General features: G+C 32.1%; 1 protein-coding gene across 1 annotated transcript in view; it reads right to left on the reverse strand.

Annotated features, from left to right (window-relative positions):
• AFDN (afadin, adherens junction formation factor) overlaps positions 1-24,292 on the reverse strand; it is a 149,525-nt gene that overhangs the window by 20,376 nt on the left and 104,857 nt on the right. The window contains 8 exon segments of the mRNA XM_074309306.1: positions 755-846; positions 1,414-1,608; positions 4,965-5,055; positions 5,057-5,084; positions 5,325-5,398; positions 5,580-5,645; positions 21,696-21,782; positions 22,932-23,035. Of these exon segments, the coding sequence (XP_074165407.1) occupies positions 755-846; positions 1,414-1,608; positions 4,965-5,055; positions 5,057-5,084; positions 5,325-5,398; positions 5,580-5,645; positions 21,696-21,782; positions 22,932-23,035 (737 nt within the window).

Here is a 24,292-nt window from a genome sequence, read left to right on the forward strand (position 1 = left end):
TCTTTAGAAACTTTCATCTTATCATTATACACTTCAACAATGATACTGTACGAGGATGTATGCTGATGGAAGTGGATTTCTTCAACATAGAGAAGAGCTAATCCAATTCCAATTGATTAATGATGGAAAGAACCAGCTACATCCAGAAAAGGAACACTGGGAAATGAATGTAAACTGTTATTTTTACCTTCTGAATCCAATTCTTCCTGTGCAACAAAAAATTCGGTTCTACACACATATATTGTATCTAAATTATACTGTAATATATTTAACATATATAAGACTGCTTGCCATCTGGGGGAGGGGTTTGGGGGAGGAAGGGAAAAAATCTGAATAGAAGTAAGTGCAAGGGATAATGTTGTAAAAAATTACCCATGCATATGTACTGTCAAAAAATGTTATAATTATAAAATAAAATAAAAAAAAAAAAAATAAATAAATACTAAGGAAAAAAAAAAAAAAAAAAAAAAAAAAGAAACTTTCATCTTAGAGATTTGAAAATACCTCAGAACAATAAAACTTACCTTAACATTATAGCACAAAAATCTTAAAATTTTAAATTTTAACAAATTTTAAAGCTCAAGACCAAAGTACTCAAAATTTGATAACTAGTTACCTGAGTATAGAAATGCATTACATAAATAATGATATTTAATATTAAATCATAACTTTTAAAAAGCTGATTGACAACTAGCAATCAGTATTCCTAGCCAGATTTAAGGATAAGAAAAATATTTAACTTCTTCCTTCTGACCTCTGTACAAAGATTTCCAGTAGAAACAGATGTTATCTTAGCTGATGTTCCAGTGGCATATGTATGTTTCCCTCCAGGACTAGGAGGCTGATCTGTTGGAGGCAATTAGAAAAAAGTCTCAATATATTCATACATTTACATGTTAATGTTCAAAAACCAAAATTAGTTCCCACAAACTCCATGACTTAAAAAATCAGTACCCATAGAGGAAGAAAACAGGTTAAATGCAATGACTTCATTAGAACTATTGGACAATACATAATTTTAATTGCTTACCTAAGCCCACATTCTATTTAAGCAGATGAATTTGCAGAGAGTATATTATTTCCATAACAACGATACTGGTGCTAGTATTCATATTATAGTATATCTAAACAACATAAACTTTTGGAAGGGTCCTCAATGTTTAGTCCAAACTATGATTCCCCCTTTGGCTTTCCCTACATTGAACATTAACTCTCTATAGGGTAATCAAAATTCTCTAAAGTATATCTCTTTGATATACTTATGGCAAGTTTTTCAGGGTAGACCTACCCATACAATATTTTGTTTAATTTATGGGCTTTAAAACATACTCCCAACTCCATTTATGCATATGCATGTATAAGAACAGATATTGAAGTACTAGGAGATAAAAAAATAAGCTTAATTTGCCTTACTTGCTACATTAGGGCTGGAACGGTGATCAGCTCTGTTTTTCATGAGCCTGTCATCTCCTGGGAGTTTCTTTGGTTCACTATACTCTGTCCAAGGCAGCTGAGGACTCTCAGGCGATCCATTCTGTGCTGAATTGTTATACAGCTCAAAGCCCTCACTCTTTGGTCGGGGTTTACCTGAACCTCGTCGATCTGAAACTATATAAAAAAGGACATTTAAAATAGCTATTTCCTTTTCTTGTCTTAAAGATTCTCCTCAAAAATATTCTGCATGATTTTATGTATTTTTCTTAACTTTTGAAAAGAGAAATAAAATTTTAAACCAATTAGGAAAAAATGGAGGAAAAGGGTGTAGAAAGTAGTTATGTTGAGCATAGCAGCTAAATAGGGTCTTCACTGGAGGGTGGGGCCTGTGAGAAATCTCAAGCTAATGAGATGGGGAAATCTAACTGTGGAAACTATCTTTACTTGTGCAAATCAAGAGCTTACTTTTATTTGTAGTCTTAGAAGAACTGGGATATTAAGGTCTATGATTAGGCTGGTATAATAGAGTTTGAAACCAGGTTTTTCTATTCCCCAAAGTAAACCCTCAACTATAGCAAGTGTCCTCTCAGTCTTTTCACAGTCTTTTCAGAAAAAAGGTCTAATTCTCATGACCCTCAATTGGCCCTCAAAAAAGGAGACTACAAATGGGCAAAAATCTTTCTACCCTTAATTCAATTGAAATATTGAATTTATTATATATATATAATATATATAATATTTATATATATAATATATATATTATAAATATAATATATATATATATATATATATATTTCAATTGAATTAAGGGTAGAAAGATTTTTAATTTTTAAGATATATAAATATAGAAAGCTAACAATTCACATAAAACATTTTGAAAAGACTTTTCCTTCTCTCAACTTTATGCTAGAATTGTACAAAACCACCGAGATAAGCAAGCTGGAATTCTGAGCTCTAAAAACCTCACAGATCCACATACAGACCTGCCCTCAAATTGGAAGACTAAGAGAAAAATGGAATCAGTTACATGCCCTGTTCATGCATATCCATATCTGTGAATTTCCATTGTGAATGTTCCATGTATAATGGAGGAAACAGAAGTTGTCTACTGATATTTCTATTGTTAATCAGTCTGTGAAAAAGGATCCTATTAGAACTGGTGGACAAACTCGATAGATAACAAATGTTGAACAAGCTTGGAGATATGTTTTTGAAGTTCTGTTCCAAGACTGGGGCAGAATTAGATAGAGAAACTGATTCTTTAAGAACAAAATTGGATATACATATGCCAAGAGTACTTTGATATTGGACTGGACTCTGAAGCACATCTTAGAGATTATCTGAGAGCAACATTATGGATGCCCTAGTATTGCAAAGATCTAAAGAGAATTTTCCCCCTTTTCTTTGCAATTGGGATTAAGTGATTTGCCCAGGGCCACACAGTTAGAAGTGTTAAGTGTCTGAGATCAAATTTGAACACAGGTCCCTCCTGACTTCAGGGCTGGTGCTCTATCCACTGCGCCACTTAGCTGCCCCTCCACTTTTCTTTTTAGCCAAGTTCCCTCAATAGAATGTAAGCTTTTTAAGAGCATAGAATGCTTCACTTTTGTCTCTGTATTTCTAGTGTTTTACATAGAGCAGGTGCTGAATAAATACTTGCTTACTGATTATTTAAACAATTTAAACAAGTCTTCTGACACCAAGTCCAGTATTTTTTCGATAAGCCTCTCAGAAATGTTACATGAGTAAGAAGACTAATATTGACACTTGATTAAATAACAGTATTTTATAAAAGAGCTTAAAGCAACAACAAAAAAAAAATCTCCCTATAATTTCCACTCACTGGTCCTATTTATGCCCTATAAAAACATAAAGAAGTCTAATCCCTCTTTCCACATGGTAGCCCTTCAAAAATCTATAGAAACAAAAATAAAGTGCTATCCTAAAATTTGAGAAGACAGCAATAACTTCCAATGAGTGGATAGGAAAGGTTTGATAGAACATCTGAGGTAAACCTAGGAAATCTAAACAGATGGAAAGACTGTTGGTGGGAATAAATATCTAAAGTAAGCACAGTAGTTTGAAAATATAAAAATGTTAAAAAACAGATTTCAGATCATGTTAAGGTGAATAGTGGACTGTATAAATAGTAGGAAGGGTATTAGGATCAAGAATAACGTGGAAGAGAGGGAGAGAAGGAGGGAGAAAGAGACAAATAGACAGACAGAGCCCCAAGTCTTTTCACGACTACTTGTGTAAATGAATTAAGACTAATGACCTTGAAAATTTATCACTCTATCTATATAGTTCACATTTTCCAGATGATATCTTTTATACTACTTTTACAATTAGAAAACTTGCACTTGGGGGACAAGCCTGAAAAACAACCCATCAACAAGGGGCAGTTAGGTGGTTCAGTGAATGGAGAGCGCTTGCCTGGGGCCAAACCTCAACTTCAAACCAGTTGTGTGAATCTGGGGAAATCACTTAACCCTGTTTGCCTCTGTTTCCTCATCTGTAAAAGGAGCTGGCCAGCCCCTCCAATATCTTTGCCAAGAAAAGCCCAAATGAAGTCATGACAATCAGACAGGACTGAACAATAACAATAACAAAAATCTAACATTGTCAACAGTAGTAATATGCAGTTCTCTCTTGCTATTTGTGCCATTGTAATCTTTGATTCCTCATAGACTAATAAGGAAGGAAAAACACAGGAAAAATGAGAAAAATATAATTAAAACTGGATGCTCATCTCCAAAGGAAAGATATGAGAAAGCGTTTACACCCTGATTCTTTGCAGAGGTTCAGAACATGAGGAATGCATCATCAGATGATTGATATATTGTTATAGTTTTTGTTAAATTTGGGGATCACTGAAAACTGCTGTACAAAAAGTTCATTGTTTGCTTTCTTCCTTTTATTTAATTTTGGACCCAACTAATCCACTTATAGTCCCAAAGTATGTATACACACGTGTATACCTACACAAGATTGTCTAGCTCTATAAATTGCCCCTCCAACTGCATACAATAACATATATAGTCTTCATCTACTTTGCTTTTTCTGTGTAGACTTGAATAGCTGTGGTTTTCTAAGGGGTTTTACATAATGTTTAGAAGCTTAATGACATTCATTCAGTATTACCTACAACATGAGCATCTGGAAGAGCTCAGCATCTTAAAGGGTATTCCCTATTCCATTTGAATTCTATGCTGGGCATTTTTCTACCCAGGAATTATTACATACATGAAATGGCAAAGGTCAAAACAACAAGAGAATATTATAAACCTTAGGACTAGGGAAATATCTGCAGAAGAGGTGGTACTTCAGGAAACATTTAAAGATGGGTAAGATCTCAACTGGGATAGGAAAATAAAAGCATAGCAAATAATTCAGTTTGATTAGATAAAATGATGTAATGGACCATTGGCTAGAAGCCTAATTCTTTTTTAAAAAACCATGTATACTTACTCTAAGGAAATACCACATATAATGGAAGACACATTCCATTTTTCATGAGTAATTCTCACCTCTTTGCATCATGGGAGAAGGCTGATTAAGGAGAGTAGCCAGGCCGTGGTAAATTGCTCCTTGTTTTGCAACTTCTAATGTCACTACAGAAACCTGTTCTTGTCATGAGCTCTGCTGCCCTGGATGAAAATAATGGAAGCAAAAGACCTTATTTCTTTTTATTCATCAATATCTCAAAAATATGCCCAATAAATAACAGAAGTATGGAATAGATACATCTTCTACTTTTCCCAAATGACTAGAAAATACTAAATTGAGGATATAGAATACTATACAAAATACCTTCAAGAATGGTCTCATGTCCAATGCAAAAGTTAATGATGATTTCTAATTGTTGTTATTATCATTATTATTATTACCTTTCTTGAGATAGTCCTACTAAACTCCGCCCATCCACACTAAGAAGTTGATCACCTGCAGCTAGACGTCCATCCTATTTACAAGTTATAGTCAGGAAAAGAAGGAAAAAAAAAAAAAAAAAGATGATGTTATTTTTAATGTTTTAATTAACTACTAAAATGGCAATTACAATTGATATAGTTCCAAACAACTTGTTTTTAATCAGTAAAACTTCTGACATTCTACAAATTTTCTAATTTAAAAATTTTACTAACCACATCTGCAGCACCTCCTTTTACAACAGACTTCACATAAATTCCAAGTTTATCTTGACCTGCACCCTATGGAAAGAGAGAATACATACCATATTTAAATATATGTGTCTTGGGGCAGCGAGGTGGCGCAGTGGATAGAGCACCAGCCTTGAATTCAGGAGGACCCGAGTTCAAATCTGGTCTCAGACACTTAACATTTCCTAGCTGTGTGACTTTGGGCAAGTCACTTAATCCCAGCCTCAGGAGAAAAAAGAAAAAAAAAGAAATGTGTCTAGAAGCATATTTTGTATATTTAAAATCAAAAGCTTCTAAATTTTAAATGAAGATTTGAAATAAAAATCTTATTTATGTGCAAGAATGTTTGTGGCATCCCTCTTTGTAGTGGCCAGAAACTGGAAACTGAGTGGATGTCTATCAATTGGAGAATGGCTGAATAAATTGTGATATATGAATATTATGGTATTATTATTCTGTAAAGAAATGACCAACAGGATGATTTCAGAAAGGCCTGGAGATCATTATATACTTCAACAACAATACTGATCATGATCAGTTCTGATGGTCGTGGCCATCTTCAACAATGAGATGAACCAAATCAGTTCCAATATCACAGTAATGAATTGAACCAGCTACACCCAGCGAAAGAACTTTGGAAGAGGACTATGAACCACTAAATCCCTCTTTTTGTCCGCCTGCATATTTTATTTCCTTCACAGGCTAATTGTACACTATTTCAAAGTCCGATTCTTTTTGTACAGTAAAATAACTGTTTAGATATGCATACATATATTGTATTTAATTTATAATTTAACATATTTAACATGTGTTGTTCAACCTGCCATCTGGGGGAGGGGGGAGGGAAAAAGGGGAAAAAATTGGAACAAAAGGTTTGGCAATTGTCAATGCTGTAAAATTACCCATGCATATATCTGCTAAATAAAAAAGCTATAATAATAAAAAAAAATCTTATTTATATAACATTGAACTCTATATTCTGGCAAAGCCAAAAACATACAAGGCAAAAATGTATCTAACATCTTAAAAATGGGTCAATTAGTAATATGTCAACAAATTTTAAAATGTACAAAATGTTCATTGATAAATCTATGGATCTAAAAACTTCAGTTCTTTCAGTAGTAAAATTAAGACAATATTCCTACTATTATGTAATCCCAAGGATTACTGTGAGCAAAATGCTTTGTAAACTGTATAGTACTAAAAACATATTGAAAAAATAAATTCTAACAGGAAGATATTTGGAAACATTATGAGATTATCTACAGAATTTCATTGTAATATGAAAATACCTTCACTTTCATTCCTGTATTACTACTGTTTGGGTTTATCCTAATCTCCTGCCAATTGCTAAAGTCCTCCTTTACTCCCTAAAAACATTCCAATTATGTACTTTATATACCTATACAAGTTATAAAATGTTTCACCAACTAAACATAAGTCTTTTGATTTCTATCAACCATGAACAAGAAAAAAGAACCTAGAATTTACTAAGAAAGTAATTATATCCCCTGAAACACAGAATACAGTTAGAACCCAGATGCAAATATCCAGAGTGCAAAATCTAAATCAGCTTATAAAGTTTAGGAAGAATAACTTGCTATACCACCAGTGCAAGCATTTATTTACAACTTGAAAATCAGAAAACAACTACAAATTAGGTTTTGATTTATTTTTTCTTGATTACTCAGACTAAGAATGATGAAGAAAATATTGCAGATTTAACAAAGTATATATCCTTTGCACATCCACTAAGCTAGTTGTTAAAACATTTACCAGAACAAATTTATTAAAATTCAGTTGTCCTATGCACAAACAATGAAGTACAGGGAAATAATTATGGATACTCGTATGTTCGTCTGATTGTTGTTACTTTTACATGATGTGTAAAATTCCATTTTCATAGAAAGAAACTTTGCACATTATTTGTTAAAACCACTGATGCAATAATAATCCAATTTCCAGTTTGTTTTCCATTGATTTTGTGCAGGTAACAGGGAAAACAAAGACAACTTTATACCTATTCAGAAAGCTAATCAGATATAAATATGCATTTTTTTCCCCCTGTGGCTGGGGTTAAGTGACTTGCCCAGAGTCACACAGCTAGAAGTGTTAAGTGTCTGAGACCAGATTTGTACTTGGGGCCTCCTGAATTCAAGGCTGGTGCTCTATCCACTGTGCCACCTAGCTGCCCCCAACTATGCATATTTCTAAAGTCAAAGTGACTGAATGGACCCACTGAACCCATTTCTTTTTTGTAAAATAAATGTGTTGGACTAGATGGCTTCAAAGATCCTTTCTATGTCTAAATCATTAATCTTATGATAGAATAAAATGATGTTAAATTTTTGTTATTGTTCAGTCATTTGAGTCAGATCATCATGACCCTGTTTGGGATTTTTTTTGGGAAAGATATTGGATTAGTTTACCATCTCTTTCTCCAGCTGATTTTACAGATAAGTAACTGAAGCAAAATGGATTAAGTGACTTGCCCAGTGCCACATAGCTAAAGTCTGACCAGGCCTGATACCCTATCCACTGGGTCACCTTGATATCCACACACACACACACACACACACACACACACACACACACACACAGACACGTATGTATACACATATACAATATATACAATATTTCAAAGGTCTGTGCTTTTATTAATGTGGGTTCTCTCTCCATTGAAACATATCACAATCTCTGTACAGCTATTAGATAATCTTTGGACATTAGTCACTAGGTGATTAGTGTTATATAAATGCTAATTAAAAACTTCCATATTAATAAAAACTCATTTCTTCTGAATTAAAAATGATAACATCTATTCTATATGTTGCAGGTATAATACACATGGGCTGTGGCACATAAGTACTCAATAAATAATCTGTCAAGAGAATGAAAGGTAAATCCTGTTTTGGTTGTGGGATTCTCCTTCAACATATTACAGTTATCTGAAAGGTTAGTGCTACAAAAATTCTTTCAATCAAAATATAAATAATAAAATGTTATACTGAAAAGATAAGAAGAAATATTTCAAAACAAATCTTTCTATATTATCATAGGACATGTTAAAATTAAGACTTTTATTTTTTATTCATCAGTTAAGAACCTGAAATTAATGCACTGAAATTAGATAAAAATAATAGAATATTCATTTATTTTCAGTAACTATAAATGTCTAATAGCTTCATCTCTGAGAGTGAGATTTAAATATAGTACTGATAGTCTGTGACTAAGTCACTTGTGATTTAGATCAATATTACTGAAAAATGAATTTACTCATACCACTGAACTTACAAAGTGATTCCTAACACTTCAGATTTAACCAGAGCAATTACCTAATAGTTCTAGTTCTCAAGAAAGCTGTAGTTAAATGAAGCTGGAGGATTTTCTTCCTTTTCCCCCAAGAGCTAAAAAACAGTACTTTGTACATATTTTATGTATGTGTCTCATTTTCAATTATAATTGTCAATGTATATTTTTAGAATCTCAAATTATTAAAGACCTGGCATATGCTCCTGACAAGACAGTAAATTCACAAGGGCAAGAACAGGATTTTTTTCACCTTTAGTTTTCCTTCATTTTTCTGCACTCATAAAAGATTTAATGACATCACGGACCTCCTGAAGCAATAAAGCATTTAATTTATTAAGTGCTTGCAAAGTAATTAGAGATTAATTAAACCTTACAAATCTCTCAACTGATTTCTGAGTTTAGAGACAACTACAAAAGACAATTTCCAAATTTCTATTATATAAACAAGTTCTCAGGATTAAATTTGTATTAAATTAGTGTGTGTGTGTGTGTGTGTGTGTGTGTGTGTGTGTGTGTGTGTGTGTGTATTTTGTTATTGTTGAGGCAACTGGGGTTAAGTGACTTGTCCAGGGTCACACAGCTAAGAAGTGTTAAGTGTCTGAGACCAAATTTGAATTCAGGTTCTCCTGAATTCACGGCTGCTACTCTATCCACTGTGCTACCTAGCTGCCTCTATATTAAATTATAAACAAGGGAACTGGCAATTTTACACAACTAGCAATTATGGCATTTAACTTTTAAGATATCTATTTTACTATATTTTAAAACTATATTAAAGGATTAAACCTTTAAAATATACCTCTCTCTTCTATTCTTTTCTCTTAACTGATTTGAAAACCATAAATTGATTATCCAGTACTAAGGAGAACGTTCTTATTTGGCATGATACATGTTGATTGGTTAGAATGGCATCCATACATTTTCACTATAAACAATTCTTGTTCATACATTTGCATAAATCTTTCACAGACATTTTGCCTATAAAACAGACTTCTTTAAAATCTTTTAAAATGTTATGGTTATTGATGGACTATCTATCAATCATAACTTCTTTCTCTTACATGACTGGTTTCTTTTTTTGATCATACCTCTTAATAGTTATAAATTTTATTTTACTTAAGCACAAATCTGACAATAACACTTTCCTATTTAATAAGTTGCACTGCCTCCTTAGAGTTTCTAGGAAAAAAGTATGAAGTATTTCAAAGTCTTAATACAGTTTAAGCTAGTAAAGCCTAAAATACAAATTTCAATAGTTTCTAAAATCCTTCACAACAAGTCTAGCTGATGTTTTCCTTCAGCATTTTACTCTCTAGAGGAAAATGAAGTCTTCTCTATTTTACTCAAAAAGAATAATCAATTTCCTATCTCAGTACCTTTACACAAAGCTGTTCCTCATGCCTGGAATGGCCTCTCTCCTCAATCAGTCAATAAATATTTATTATTTCTCCTTATTTCTACATTACAGAATTCTCTATTTTTTTCAAGATACAGCTCAAGTAACACCTTTGATATGAAACAATTCTTGATTCCCCACATTGTCAAGTATTTTTCCTTTTTTTGTATCTCTATCTTGAGTGACTGATACTGCTAGACAGTTAAAAAATCCCTCTAGACTTAGTGATCATGGTACTCCTTTAATGCATAACACACCAAAAAAGAAGCCTGAATTACTATGGTATCAAAAGATAAAATATGTTGATGTCATATAACATTTTTCATATATGTTATACATCTTGGAGTAATTAAATTTTTTCTGTGTTATCTGCTGGACTTCATATGTCTCCTGTGGCTTCTGCAAAAAACTCCTCACAAATTCATATTTAATTTCTTATGCTAATTTACATCATATTGAAATTGAAATTGTGGAAATGATAATACTATTTCACTTGGGAATCTCATCAGTTCTTAAGACTTCAAATGATCATTTCTCTGCTGATAAGGACACTTAGATGTACTTATCCTTCTATCTTTTCTCCCAATCTGCAGCCTCACATCTCCAAAAGCCTGTTAGATTCCTCAAACTGAATGTCTTATAGAAATTTATCATGTCTAAAAGTCTTTTATTTCTCCTCAAACTTTCACCTTTTCCTAATCTCTTGATTGGTATCAAGGATACTCACCTCTACTCATTACTCTCACTTCTCAACATATAAGCTGCTGCCAAGGTCAATTGATTTAATCTTCTTAGCATCTCTCTTCTGACACTGCTAATGTCCTAATATCGGACCTTATCATCTCACACCTGGATTATTCATAGCATGCTGACTGTTCTTTCTGGTTAATTTCTCCCCCACTCCCTAAATCCCCTGATTGTATCAATCTCCAGTGGGCTGTCAAACTCATCTTCCAAAGAGACAAGTGTAATCATATCATTGCCCCTCCAATTTATGAAATTCCAGTGGTTCTCTCTGGGATTTGTTTGGCAGCCAAGGCCTTTCATAAAATATTGTTGATGCTTCTGCTCCCACCTCCAGGCATCTTACAATTTATTCTCTAAAATACCCTGTGATCCAATGATGTTTGCCTTCTTGAAGAGAAACAATCTGCCAATTCTAAACATCTTCAATAGCTGAATCCCATTCTTGCAACGCTCTTTCTCTAATTTTTTTTTGGCTTTCTTTTACGCTAGCTAAGTCTCATATTCTGCATGACTCCTTTCTCAGTCATTCTTACACTTAGTGTTTTGTTGCCAAGACTGACTAATAACAACAACAACAACAACAATAATAATATATTACTATGTTTATATATATGTTATTTGAGAGAGACAGTGAGTGAGCAAGAGAGAGTACACAAATGCCAGTGTTGAGAATACCCTTTTTCATTTGTAATGTTATCTCATCTATTGGTTTGTGAGCTCCTTGAAAGCATGGGGAGGAGAGAAGTAAGATCTAAGAAGACTGTCAAGATCTAGGAAGACTGTCCATTTTGAGGGCTCCAAGTAATGAAGGCCTTTGAATATTAAATTTTATATTTGATCTTGGACCTAAAAAGTCACTGGCATTGACTGAATGAGTATTGACATGGTTGAGTGCCAAGATTTAGGAAAAGCTATGGGAAAGATGAACTGAAGTAGGAAGAGACCTAAGACAAAAAGGCCAAACAGAAGGCTGTTGGTATAGTCTAGGCATTTATAATTATTTTCCCCATTTGATCCTTAAAACATCCTTTGAGAAAGGCAATGTAAAAACAAAACAAAACAAAAACCATCATTTTTACCTAAGCATTCCAGAACATTAACAAGATCTAATAATCAAATTCAAAAAAATTTAATTTAAAAGAAGTTTTTTGAAGGGATTAAAAAAAAATTTTTTTAAATTGCTAATTACAAATAATTAAAGACAGCTAGGTGGTACAGTGGGTAGAAAAAAAGGGCCTAAATTCAGGAAGGCTAACTCAAATCCAGCTTCTGCTTACTAGCTTTATGTGATTTTACCTCAGTTTTCTCAATTATAAAATTGGAATAATTAACAGTACCTTCCTCCAAAGACTGTTTTGACACTCAATGAAATAATCTTTGTAAAAGATTATTATAAAATTTTTTATTGTATTGTATTTATTTGTTCTTATTATATTATTGTAAAAAAAATTGTAAAAGACAGCACAGTATTTGACACATAGTATGTAGAAAATAAAATGAGGGAGAAAAAAAATTATTCATGGCCTCAATGGGCTTTTAAAAAAATAAAGATGGCATATAAATAACATTCCTTATTGCCTATAACACTTTTCAAATAACCTGAATTATCAGAAAAACTTTGTTGAATATACCATCATGTCTTAATATATGATACCAATGACTTTTTTGGTTCCATTTATAAATAGCACCACTTATAAATAAGATTTAAATGTAAAAATAAACTTTCTTGATCAACAGATAACTTCCCTTTTAATGTATGAGATTTTACATTTAACTTTATCTCAATATAATATTATCTGTGCTCTAACAACTTGCTATTAGAATACTTAAGGACCAGTTACTTTGAGTTACTTAAAAGAGGACCTCTTGATGAAAAATATTCTAGTTTAATAAGCTGATAGCTCAAATATTTTAAAATATTAAATTAGAATAATCAAAGTTCTTCCTCAAGTCAATTCTACACAAGACAAAACTCTCAAATTCTACTCTTTAGTTAATGTCTAGATCAGAAATTCTTAACCTTTTATTTATCATGGATTTCCCTCCTTACGGCAATCTGGTAAAACTGATGAACTTGTTTTCAGAATAATGTCTAAGACACATAAGGTTACAAAGCAATCAAATGATATTGTAGTATATCTTCTCTCTCTCTCAAAATTAAATATACTACGTACAAAGTAATAGCAATGTTATACGTTGATGAGCTGTGAATGATTTTGCTATTCACATCAATACAATAATCCAAGACTACTCTAAAGGACTTATGAAGAAAAATGCTATTCATACAAGAGAAAGAACTGATTATGTCAGAGTGCAGACTGAAGCACACTTTTTTCCTAAATTTTATTTTTCTTGAGGGTTTTTTTCGAGGGAGGAGATCTACATTTTTCTCCCCAACATGACTTTTATGGAAATGTATCTTCTCAATTGGGGAACGGAGGGAGAAAACCTAGAACTCTAGATTCTTCTAGAACTTCCCTCGAGCCAGAAGTCTTAAAAACAAATGTAAATTGTTTGACATATATAGGATTGCTTGATGTCTATAAAGGGGGGGGGGGGGAGCAGAAAGGAGGGAGAAGGATTTGAAACACAAGATTTTACAAGGTTGAATATTGTATGAGATTTTACATTAACTTTATCTCAAGATAAAATTATCTGTGCTCTAACAACTTGCTATCAGAATACTTAAGACCAAAATACTTAAAGACCAATTACATCTTTGCATGTATTTTGAAAACAAAAAAGCTATTGTTAAAAGAAAATTGCATGTAATTGGGAAAAAAAAAAAAATTAGCATTCCAAAAGAGGTAATATTGATGAGAACTCCCTTCAGTGACAGACTATATACCTTTCTAATTCATCTATTTGTTGACTTTCAAGAATTTCTACATTAAAAAAAAAAAAAAAAATCATTATTCTGTAACTAACCTTATTAATGAACCTTTCCAAATTTAATATCAGGTTGGTTGTTCCATGGATATCAAAAAAGGAGTTCCTTTCCTGGGACCCATGAATGTGTAAGTTCTACTGATGTAGTTTTTTGGGACTATGGGTTGAAATCATGTGATGGCATCACACAATAAAATGACAACATATGCACAAGTTTTAAAAAGTGAAATGGTTAAATGTCAAATCTCAAAGATGTGTGGTCAAAGACCTTAAGCTAAATTTGTTCACCATATCCACTCAATCTTATTTTTAATTCATTATATGTTAGATGAATAAGTTGCACATTTTAAAGTACATCATTTTAGATTGTCTGACTGACAACAGGTTAAGAGTATCTTAACAAAAAAATAATATTTTAAAAATGATTTGTTATCAATACATTTTTTCACCCAAATGATTAATTTCTGAGAAAGAATTTACCAAGTAAATATTGGTAATAACAATAAAAGCTGATATTAATATGGCATAATGAAATTTTAACCGCTTTCAAGAGTCTTGTGAGGTAAAAGCTTCAAGCATTCTTTCCCTAACAATACAGATGAATAATCTGGACTTCCAAGTTATCACGAAGGTACAGCAGAATTTAAAAAGTAGGAGTTTAGAGTTAAAAGAAATTTCAGAGATCTAGTCCAACCTATACTTACATAAAAACTGTTCTTACAACATCCATACCTGGTATTTAATCACTCAGTTTTACTTGAAGAACACTACAGAGAATAAACCCAATACTTCCTAAAGCAATTCTTCTTTACTTTTTAATAACTCTAAATGTTAAAAAAAGATTAATGTGTGGGCATGCACATGCACACCTCCCCTCCCCCCAAAAACAAAAAACTTAATCAGTAAGTTGTGCTCTCATTTACTTTTCCTGAAATTGGAAGAGAAGCACTAACATCTCATAAATGACTTACCTGTTTTAATGCTCTGGTGAGGAAACACCACAAAGAAAATGCCAACAAGAAAAGAGGCTTTCTTTTTTTCCAGTACTCCTGTCTTGATTAGTTGTCTGTCTTAAGGTACTAAGCAAGTGAGAATGAATATAGCAACTCACACTGTGAACATGCCAGTAGCATTTAATGAGTGAGTGTGGGAGTGGGATATGACTAACAGCTTAAAAACATCAGACTTTTAAAACACATTAAAAAAAAAAAATAATACCCAACAACAACAACAAAAAAAACCCCCGAGGAAAGAAACATCTGCCCAAACAGCATTAACTCAACCCTATTGTATTCGCGTATGGCAACACAGTTAGCAGTCTAGATTTAGAGGTCTTGAAACAATGGATGAGCTGAAATGACCTATGTGCACAAGAATACTTAAAACGAACCAGGTGTGGATTCATTTATGTTCATCCTTATTGTTTAACTCTTTCATTAGCATAATTCATAAAGTTATCTTTGATTTCTCGAACTATTTTAAAAATATTAAGGACTAAGCTTCCTAATTCAGATCATATAAGTGATGCTAAAATATCTAGTATAAATGTAAGGTAGGCACAGTTACAGCATGCTCTTTGTTTCCCATGAGTCAAGGAAGAGGAAGGCTTGACATTCTATTCAATTTAAGAGTGTAATTTTGTGCATTTACAAAGTGACAGTCCTAAACTTCTAGCCATAAGAATTTCAGAAACAAATTTTAGCTTTTTCTTCTCATTAAAAACTCATGGCACTGTATTTCTAAATTTATAAAAAAAAGATAGTTTAATTTATTTCTAAAGTAAAGATATGTTTATTTTTGATTATGTAAGTTGCTCTTTGATGTTAATTTCTAATATAAATCTAAGTTTCAGCTACCTAGGGGCTTGTCTCTTGCTCTGCCTTAACAACATGTCAATAATAATAGTTCATTGTCCTGGAAAGAGTACTGATTGTACTAGAGCTGTAAGAGCCCAGAGTTCATCCCTTGCAGTTTTTTTTTACTAACTAGTTGGGCCACTTTAGTTGAGTTACTTAACCTCTCTGTTTCAGTTTCCTCATTAATAAAAGGGGAGGAGAGGAGGTAAAGGTTGATTAAATGACACACAAGGTTGCTTCTAACTTAAATTAAGATACCTATCTATTTAGGTAACAAACAATTTTGCAATTGCTTATTTTAAAAAATGATCCTAAGACCAACCTGGGGGGGTGGGGGGAAACACACACACACAACACACTAGGAGTAAAAAAAAAAATTTTAAACCAGATGCAACTTTTTTCCAAAAAAGTACTTTCTTGTTATTTTAGAAAACTCACTGGAAGGGAGTTACTTGTATTTCTATAAAATACAATACGAGGGATAAACTATCTTCTAGTTCCCATCTTTTTAAGGGATTTTAGCATTTCCTGATTTCAAGTACATCTTTAACGTATCTTTATGACAAGTACTGCAGAACAGTAAAGAGAAGAAGGTTCATTCCTTTCCATGCAATCAGAAGTACTTAGTTTCCCAGTAAAGATTCTTATTTTATCTCTTAAGCTACTTAAACAGGATTTAAAATAAAATTCAATATGCCTTTTAAATCATCAGAAATTTTTCTCAAGCCTACAAACTAAATATTTCAAGAAGTTAATGAGACTGTCTACGTACTTTATGAAGAATAATTTTATTTTCATGACATTAAAACAACAGAAAACATATCTTTGGGGAGTGAGCTAACTAAGTAAAAAGATATGGGTATTTGTGCTTAGTTTCATATAAACAATATTCTAAATGTCATTATTAAAACCAATTTTTATAGGACTATATGTAAAAGCAATGGCATTTTCTTATATAAAAACATACCCAAAATAACACTACAGTTTTCTTCTAGATTTTAAATTTTAAACAATGCAACAAACTTTTGGCTAACAAACAACTCCTAACATTAAAGAGTTGTTTCACAAGGAAGTTAATTATTGACAAGCTTAAACAAGTTACTGAGAAAGAAAAAGCATTCTCTAAAAATCAGTTTCAACTTCACAGAAAAATATCCACAACAACATGCTGAACCAACTCACCATGGATTCTGTTCTTCCAACAACAGAAAACCACATTTTGTTCTCTAGGTCTTATTCTTGATCAAAAAGAGTAAGTCTCCCCTTCTATTCTCTTAGGTTCAACAGAAACCAACAGAACAATCTGCTGGATTTTACAAGACACCCATCAAGAGAGTTCAGAGCTAGATACTATGATACTGTATGGCATTTATCAACACTAGCTAGAACCAATACAACATTCAGACTCTTACGTAATCTGTCAGACTGCTCTGACTTTCATTTACTTTAAACTTTATTAAACGTTTAAAATGGGGTCTTTAGTAGAGAAACACACACACACACACACACACACACACACACACACACACACACACACACACACACACAATCCCTTCCCCAAATCCAACAAGAAATGTGCTGGACCACAGATGTATGAGAAGTACCAAAGTGATATTTTTAAAAAGTTTAAAAAGTAAACTGCATATACATGCTATTTCCAAATCATCTGGATTTCATAAAGCTTAACCACAATGTGGATGAGAGTCAGGCAACTTTTAACATCAAAACATCTTTTAGAGTTAAAGAAACCAAGTACTACACAAACTTAAAACAAACAAACAAACAAACTTTGGTTCTGAGACAACCCTCTTTCCTATATCAACCAAAATACAAACATTCAATTATGCCACTAGAATAAGAATTAATAGAAGGCTTTACTAAGCAAAAATGTGCAACACTAGAGCAGAAATGGCATGGCAACAAAATTAATAGACATATCTTTTAAGTTGAAATAAAAGTACTCACAATTTAAAATTTTAGTTGAAGAATTGCTATAATTTATCTTATTTTATCTATAACAGAGCTCTGCAAGTTTAAAATTGAACTTATCTGACTATAAAATTAATTAAATATAAAAGAAAGAGAAATGAAGGTCAAAACAAAACATTAATTAAAAAAAAAATAACATTTCTGAAAGGCAGCATCCTATAGTGGATGCTGGTCTAAAAAGAACTAATTTCAAAAATCTTTTGACAAAATCTCTCAGTGGCCCCACTTCTCTTAAAGTCTCTCTATATACTCTGTTACAAGCAGTTAGAAGTGTTGCAGCACTAGGAAGAAGTGTTCTAAACAGCCTCCAGCCCCAAAGAGAAGGGGGGAACAAAAAAACCAAACACCTGATAGTGGTCAGGCATTGTCAATAATATGGATATATAAACTCTTGTCTGGTGAATTATACTAAGCCATCAGTATTTCCTCAAAGTTATTCTTGTGGCTAATGACATCCATTTATTTATTGTTGGGGTTGTTTTTTTTTTTTGGGGGGGGAGCTGAGGCAATTGGAATTAAGTGACTTGCCTAGGATCACACAGCTAGGAGGTCTGAGGCCACATTTAAACTCAGGTCCCCCTGACTTCAGGGCTAGTGCTCTACCCACTGTGCTACCTAGCTGTTATCCATTTATGTGTAAAGCAAATGCCCAAGATTACTTACTGGTTTAGGTTCTAATCCTAGATGAGATTTTCTTTTACATAGCCTGAACAGGGATTATATCAATATCTGGCCTCATTAGACTCATTTAAATAATTTTTTTTCAAATTATTTTAAGGGAATTACATAGTTCTATGAAGAAATTAGTTATAATGATACAATAATATTCACACTAACAGGTGGACCAATAGTACAGTTAACTAATGTGGATACATTAAAAATGACAAGAATTGAGATAATAATTAAAAAGTCATTTTTAGTAATCTGGAAACACTGCTCAAAGAATATCAATGATGTATAATTCATACTTAAATGATAATCAGCCTCATCAAAGTTTTTTAAAAATAAGTGGTAAAACTTTGTATTTTAAGTGTCTTCTTTTTACATTTTTCATTCCAACATCCATTCGAATTAGCTGGGCAATGAATAAATTTTAAAGAAAAAGGGAGACAAAACTATTGATAATTTAGACATAATGAAATAAAGACTTAAAACCTAAACTGCTTTTCCACTTACAGAAGTAGTTGTAGCAAATTCTGGCTAGTAGAGGCAGTGGTATGGTACAATAGGGGAAAAAACAACAACAACAACAACAAACACTAAACTTGGAAGTTAGGAATTATGTGCTCAAAGTCTACCTCCAATGCTTACAGCTACATTATGTAATATATTTCAATTCTTTAGTGGCATATTCCAAATTATTAGGCATGTACCCTAAACTTTATTATGAACAGTGAATGGATCAGAAACCAAGTCATCAAATGTCTTAAAAATAGGTTTATGACAGGACCTCACCACCATTCATGTGCTGAAATTGCTCAAAACCCTAAGACACTAGTATATTTTTTTTCCTTTACTTTGCTATGATTGGTCCAAGATGGTTAAAAATGATTTATCCCATTTTTCATCTGAGGATCTTCATGGAGATCAAGCTTGTTCCAAAGTAACCCTAGTTTGAAATATGCAATTAAATGGTCATGAAAAAAAAATTTTGTGTAATTCAGAAATAAAATACATGTAATTGCCACCATGGTTAATAACTAAAATTTATTAAGAATGAATCTATAGTTTGTTTTTTTGTGTTATATACTTTTTTCAACTAATTAACACTAATATTATAGCTATTACCATGGGGAAGTTAGTTAAATTTTTAATTACCTGGGGGCTTTTATACTCAAAGACATTCCATTATATTCATATCTCTATTTGTTCATTTACTCTCCAAAATATAGTCATTTGTTTTAGTTTGCAGAACAGTTGTAGATGTCCAATGTTAAAAGAAATTTCCTCAGCAGAAATTTATTCTATATCAAGGTCATTTCCACTAAAACAAAAGCTTTCATATAATTGTTTTGGTGACTTTTTTTCATAGAACATTAACATAATGAAGAATATTACTTTTAACGGAAAAAAATAAAAAGACTGAGAGGAATCAACATGGCCAATTAATTAGCCATCTAAAAATAATATTAATTTTGTTCTTCTAACTTTGCTCCATGTTTTAAAGGCATTCCCTATTAAACAAAAGAAAGGAATGACCCACCCTGAAGAAAAATCATGGATTGTTAAATGTCAAGGAATTCATTCAATTTCTAGTAGAAAATTCTATTACCTAGTTGAGCAAGGAGTTGTCCATGTAGGCAGTTCTCAAAGCTAGCTTTCTATCTCTGTAACCTTTGTAAATGGCCAGTTCAATGCCAGAGAATTATCTAAAAACCTAACTTTCATAAATCAAAAATAAATATCATGGAATTATAAAGTTCAAAAGTAATTTGGTAACCTTATGTGCCGTCAGGCAGTATTCACACCAAGTCACCACAGATAATTGGTGCAATTCTGAAACATATTTTTTCCAATAAGTAACTGGTGGTAATTTTTAAAATTAAAGGTGTCAGAACAAAAGTTTTTTTTTTTTTTTTAAAGTATCTTAACTAAATCAGTTGCCACTGAAAATGATCCAACATTTAATTTGGCCCAGTGAATATAATAGGGATTTAAATCTTTGATATAGGTAAAATGTTCTTGTTCAGTCATTTGAATCATGTCTAATTCTCCATGACCTCATTTGAAGTTTTCTTGACAAAGATCCTGGAATGGTTTTTAGTTTCCTTTTACAGTTCATTTCCAGTTAGGTAAATACTTAAGGGATTTGCCCAGGCTCACACAGGTAGCAAAGATTTGAGGCTGGATTTAAACTTATCAAGATGGGCCTTCCTAACCAGACCTAGGACACTTCATCTACTAAGCCAAAATCATAAACATTGTTACTCATTGTAATGATTTAACAAAACAAAATTTGTAAATCATAGTTGATAATCCATTTGATTCCATCAATATACAGCATCATAAATTGATGATAGAATATGGTAAGTTTGTTGCAATTTTATTTGTATACTAATTTCATTTTAAAATTTGTGGTGAGAAAATAAAGGCATGATCTGAATACTTTGCTAAATACATAATCCTTGGATAACATAGTCAAAGTTCTTATTATTGCTAAACAAAACTTGAAAGCTTTTAATAAATATTCTAATAATTAAAATAATTCTAATAACTTGGCAGGTGTGAACAAAAAGATTATACTTCTGAAAATAACAAACATACTAGTACTGTAACCTGACTTGCAGAAGCATTAATGTAGTGTTAACTCTAGTTTATAAGTCAAATCTGAAATAGCTCCAAAATGGTACTTTGTCACAGTTAAACAAATTTATAAGGATCCACAAGGTACTAAAGACATACTTCCTTCTATGCTAGTTTACATCATCACAATTATGTTTTATTTTGGCTAAAGCAAGTCTAACATTATAGTTAGCTGTTAGCAAAGGAGTTGCAGAAAAGTATCGTATTGTCTGGAAACTTCACAAAGGCACTGTCTTCTTTTTAATTTCTGTCCTGTGCAAACTATTGGTGCTACTATTGTAGGCCTCTCAGTCCCAAAGGACCTAAAATGTCTAATCTCTACTCCAGAACCATACCTACTATGTACAATCAAATGTTGGATAACTTTTATCCATTATTGAATCAATTTCATTCAATGACCAAAATGTAACATATGGGATGATCAAATTTTTTGGAATGCAGTAGTTTCATTCAGTCAATGTCAATTCTTTCCTCTTCCACCACTATCCACGCCACCCCTAACACCATTCAACATATATTTTCCCTACAGACTCTGAAATCCTTTCATACACATTAAACCTTCACTAGTAAATAAAAAGTTTCAAGAATATATTAACTTTGTTTCCCTACCTTTGCAGCAACGATGCTAAGACCCATTCCATTTTGCTTCTTAAGTGTCACAGTGATTATTTCTGGCTCTTTTCTTAGAGGCTGTGTCTAAAGGAAAACAGATAAGCAATTTTTTTCGCTATATGATAATATTTCAAAACTGCAACCAAACTGCCAGAAATGCTTAGCCATATCCCAAGATAAATGGAAATGGAAAAAAAAAAAAAAAAAGGTAAGAGAAAGATAATAAAAGGCATAAATCACTGTAGACAACCAATATTTTAAATGTATTAGGTAAATGGACATGATTACATGTATTTGCAAACCATAACCATAAAGAGGTATTTAGCTACTAAAAGCTTAATTAAGTCATTCATTCTAATCTATACTCCCCAAATTTTTTTCTTAAATAGAGGTTATTTATCCTTAATACATAAAATGTAAAATCTTACACCTGAGTTAAACAAATATGATTTGAAAAATACAAAAGAGAAGAATTATGACTAGATAATAATTTGTAAGAAAATATATCTGAAGTTTTAATAAAACACAAGTTTAGTATGAATCAATAGTTTGATAAGGAAGGCAAAAATTTAAAGCAACTACATTAAATATAACTTGTATAGCTTCCAGGAAGAAATGATAGTTCCATTGATGTCTACCTCAGTGTTCAAAGGCATTAATAAGATGAAAAGCATTCAGGAAAGTACCAAGAATAAGGGAGCGGGGTTGAATTTATGTCAAATGAGGATCAGCTGGTAGAATTGGACATGTTTAGTATAGATAAAAAGCAACTTAGTGAATCTGATAGCCTTTAAAAGTGTTCAAAAGCATGCTACAGAAGAGATGCAATTTGCTTTGTTTGAGCCTACAAAAGAGAAGCAAAAGCAATGGTGGAGGTTGTAAAAGAGCAAATTTAGGCTAGATATAAGCAAAAACTTCCATTTCAAGCTATCCAAAAGTATAATGGACAGTCTAGGAGATTATAATAGTGTCCTATGTAAGCATATTTTTCTGTTTAAAAGGAGAATATGAAATATACATATGGTGATAAACAAAGGCAAATCCATAGCCCAAAAGGTGCTTTTAAAACTCGTATTAAAAGAGCTATTCCAAAGTGATTGTAATAGCCATCAACTGATCTCTACCAAAAGCATACTAACTTTAGGTCAAGAAATGATTTCTATGTATTTCTCAATCCTGGGGGCACATATTCTCCTGTATAGTTCTATATATGCTACCTAAAAAAATACTTGCCAGTTCAGTGTTCTCCCTCATAAAGTGACTTTCATAATCTGCTCCCTCAAAGTATATTGTCCAAGTGCCTGGTGAACGTGGATGAGGCAACAATCTACAGAACCCTAAAAGGGGAAAAACAGATTAGAAAAAAATGAGATTATGCCATACATGAAGACACATAAGCCTTACTGAGAGTCCAGTAATCATATTTTTGATATTATGTAGCAATAGTACATCTTTTTTATTCTCTGTCTTCCTACTAAGCAAAGGATTATTGGAAGATTCAAAATCAGATGTATACTATAGTAAAGTTTACAAAATTAATGAAGTATTCATAATTCATAAATATTTGGGGGGAAGGGGAAGAAGGACTAAATCTATTTGGAAAAATTTAAGTATCTTCTTCGGTCAAAGACTAAATAAATAAAATTTGCTATAAAATAATAAACATTAAAGGACAACCATTCTGGTTCTTTCTAAGCAGTAAAGTAACAATAAGGCATTATTCCTTAGGCTTTGGACCTTGTGGTTTGTAGAGTGGTTGTTTTCTAGCCAATCTTTTTCCAAGTTTTTAACCTGATTTTCCCCCTTTTATTAAAGCTTTTTATTTTTCAAAACATATACATGAACGATATTCAACATTAGCCCATGCAAAATCTTATGTTCCATTTCACCTCCCCCTTCTCCTGGCAAGTAATTTATGTTAAACATGATAGAAATATATGTTAAACACAATATATGCATACATATTTATATAATTCTCTTGCTGCACAAGAAAAATCAAATCAAACCAAAAAAAGAAAATGAGAAGCAAAATAAAATGCAAGCAAACAACAACAAAAAGAGTGAAAATGCTATGTTGTGAAGCAAACTCAGATCCCACAATCCTCTCTAGGTGAAGATGGATGTCTTCATCACTAAACTATTAGAACTGGTCTGAGTCATCTCACTGTTGAACAGAGCCACATCCATCAGAATTGATCATCGTATAATCTTGTTGTTGCCGTATATAATTATCTCCTGATTCTGTTCATTTCACTTAGATTTTTTTTTTTTATCAGAAAATAAATCCCCAAAAAAGTGACAATAAGAAAATAAGAAAAACTATTAAGAGAATTATATTCATTTAAAATGAAAGACAATAAATCTAACTATAGCAAAATCTTTTAATTTTCATAATTACAACTAGAGAAGCTCCTCAGAAATTACTTAGTATTTGCCCATAGATTTTTCCTAAAATAATATATAAATTTTGGTTCTCTCTTCTTTTAAGAAAGTTTCCATATTACCAAGTTTATTTAAAATGTACTTTATATAATTGGAAAATATTATTTCTGTGTTATTTAATAAAACATAACGTCATCATGACAGGACTTAAG

This window comes from Sminthopsis crassicaudata, chromosome 4 (genome assembly GCF_048593235.1).
Source record: "Sminthopsis crassicaudata isolate SCR6 chromosome 4, ASM4859323v1, whole genome shotgun sequence".
NCBI lineage: Eukaryota > Metazoa > Chordata > Mammalia > Dasyuromorphia > Dasyuridae > Sminthopsis > Sminthopsis crassicaudata.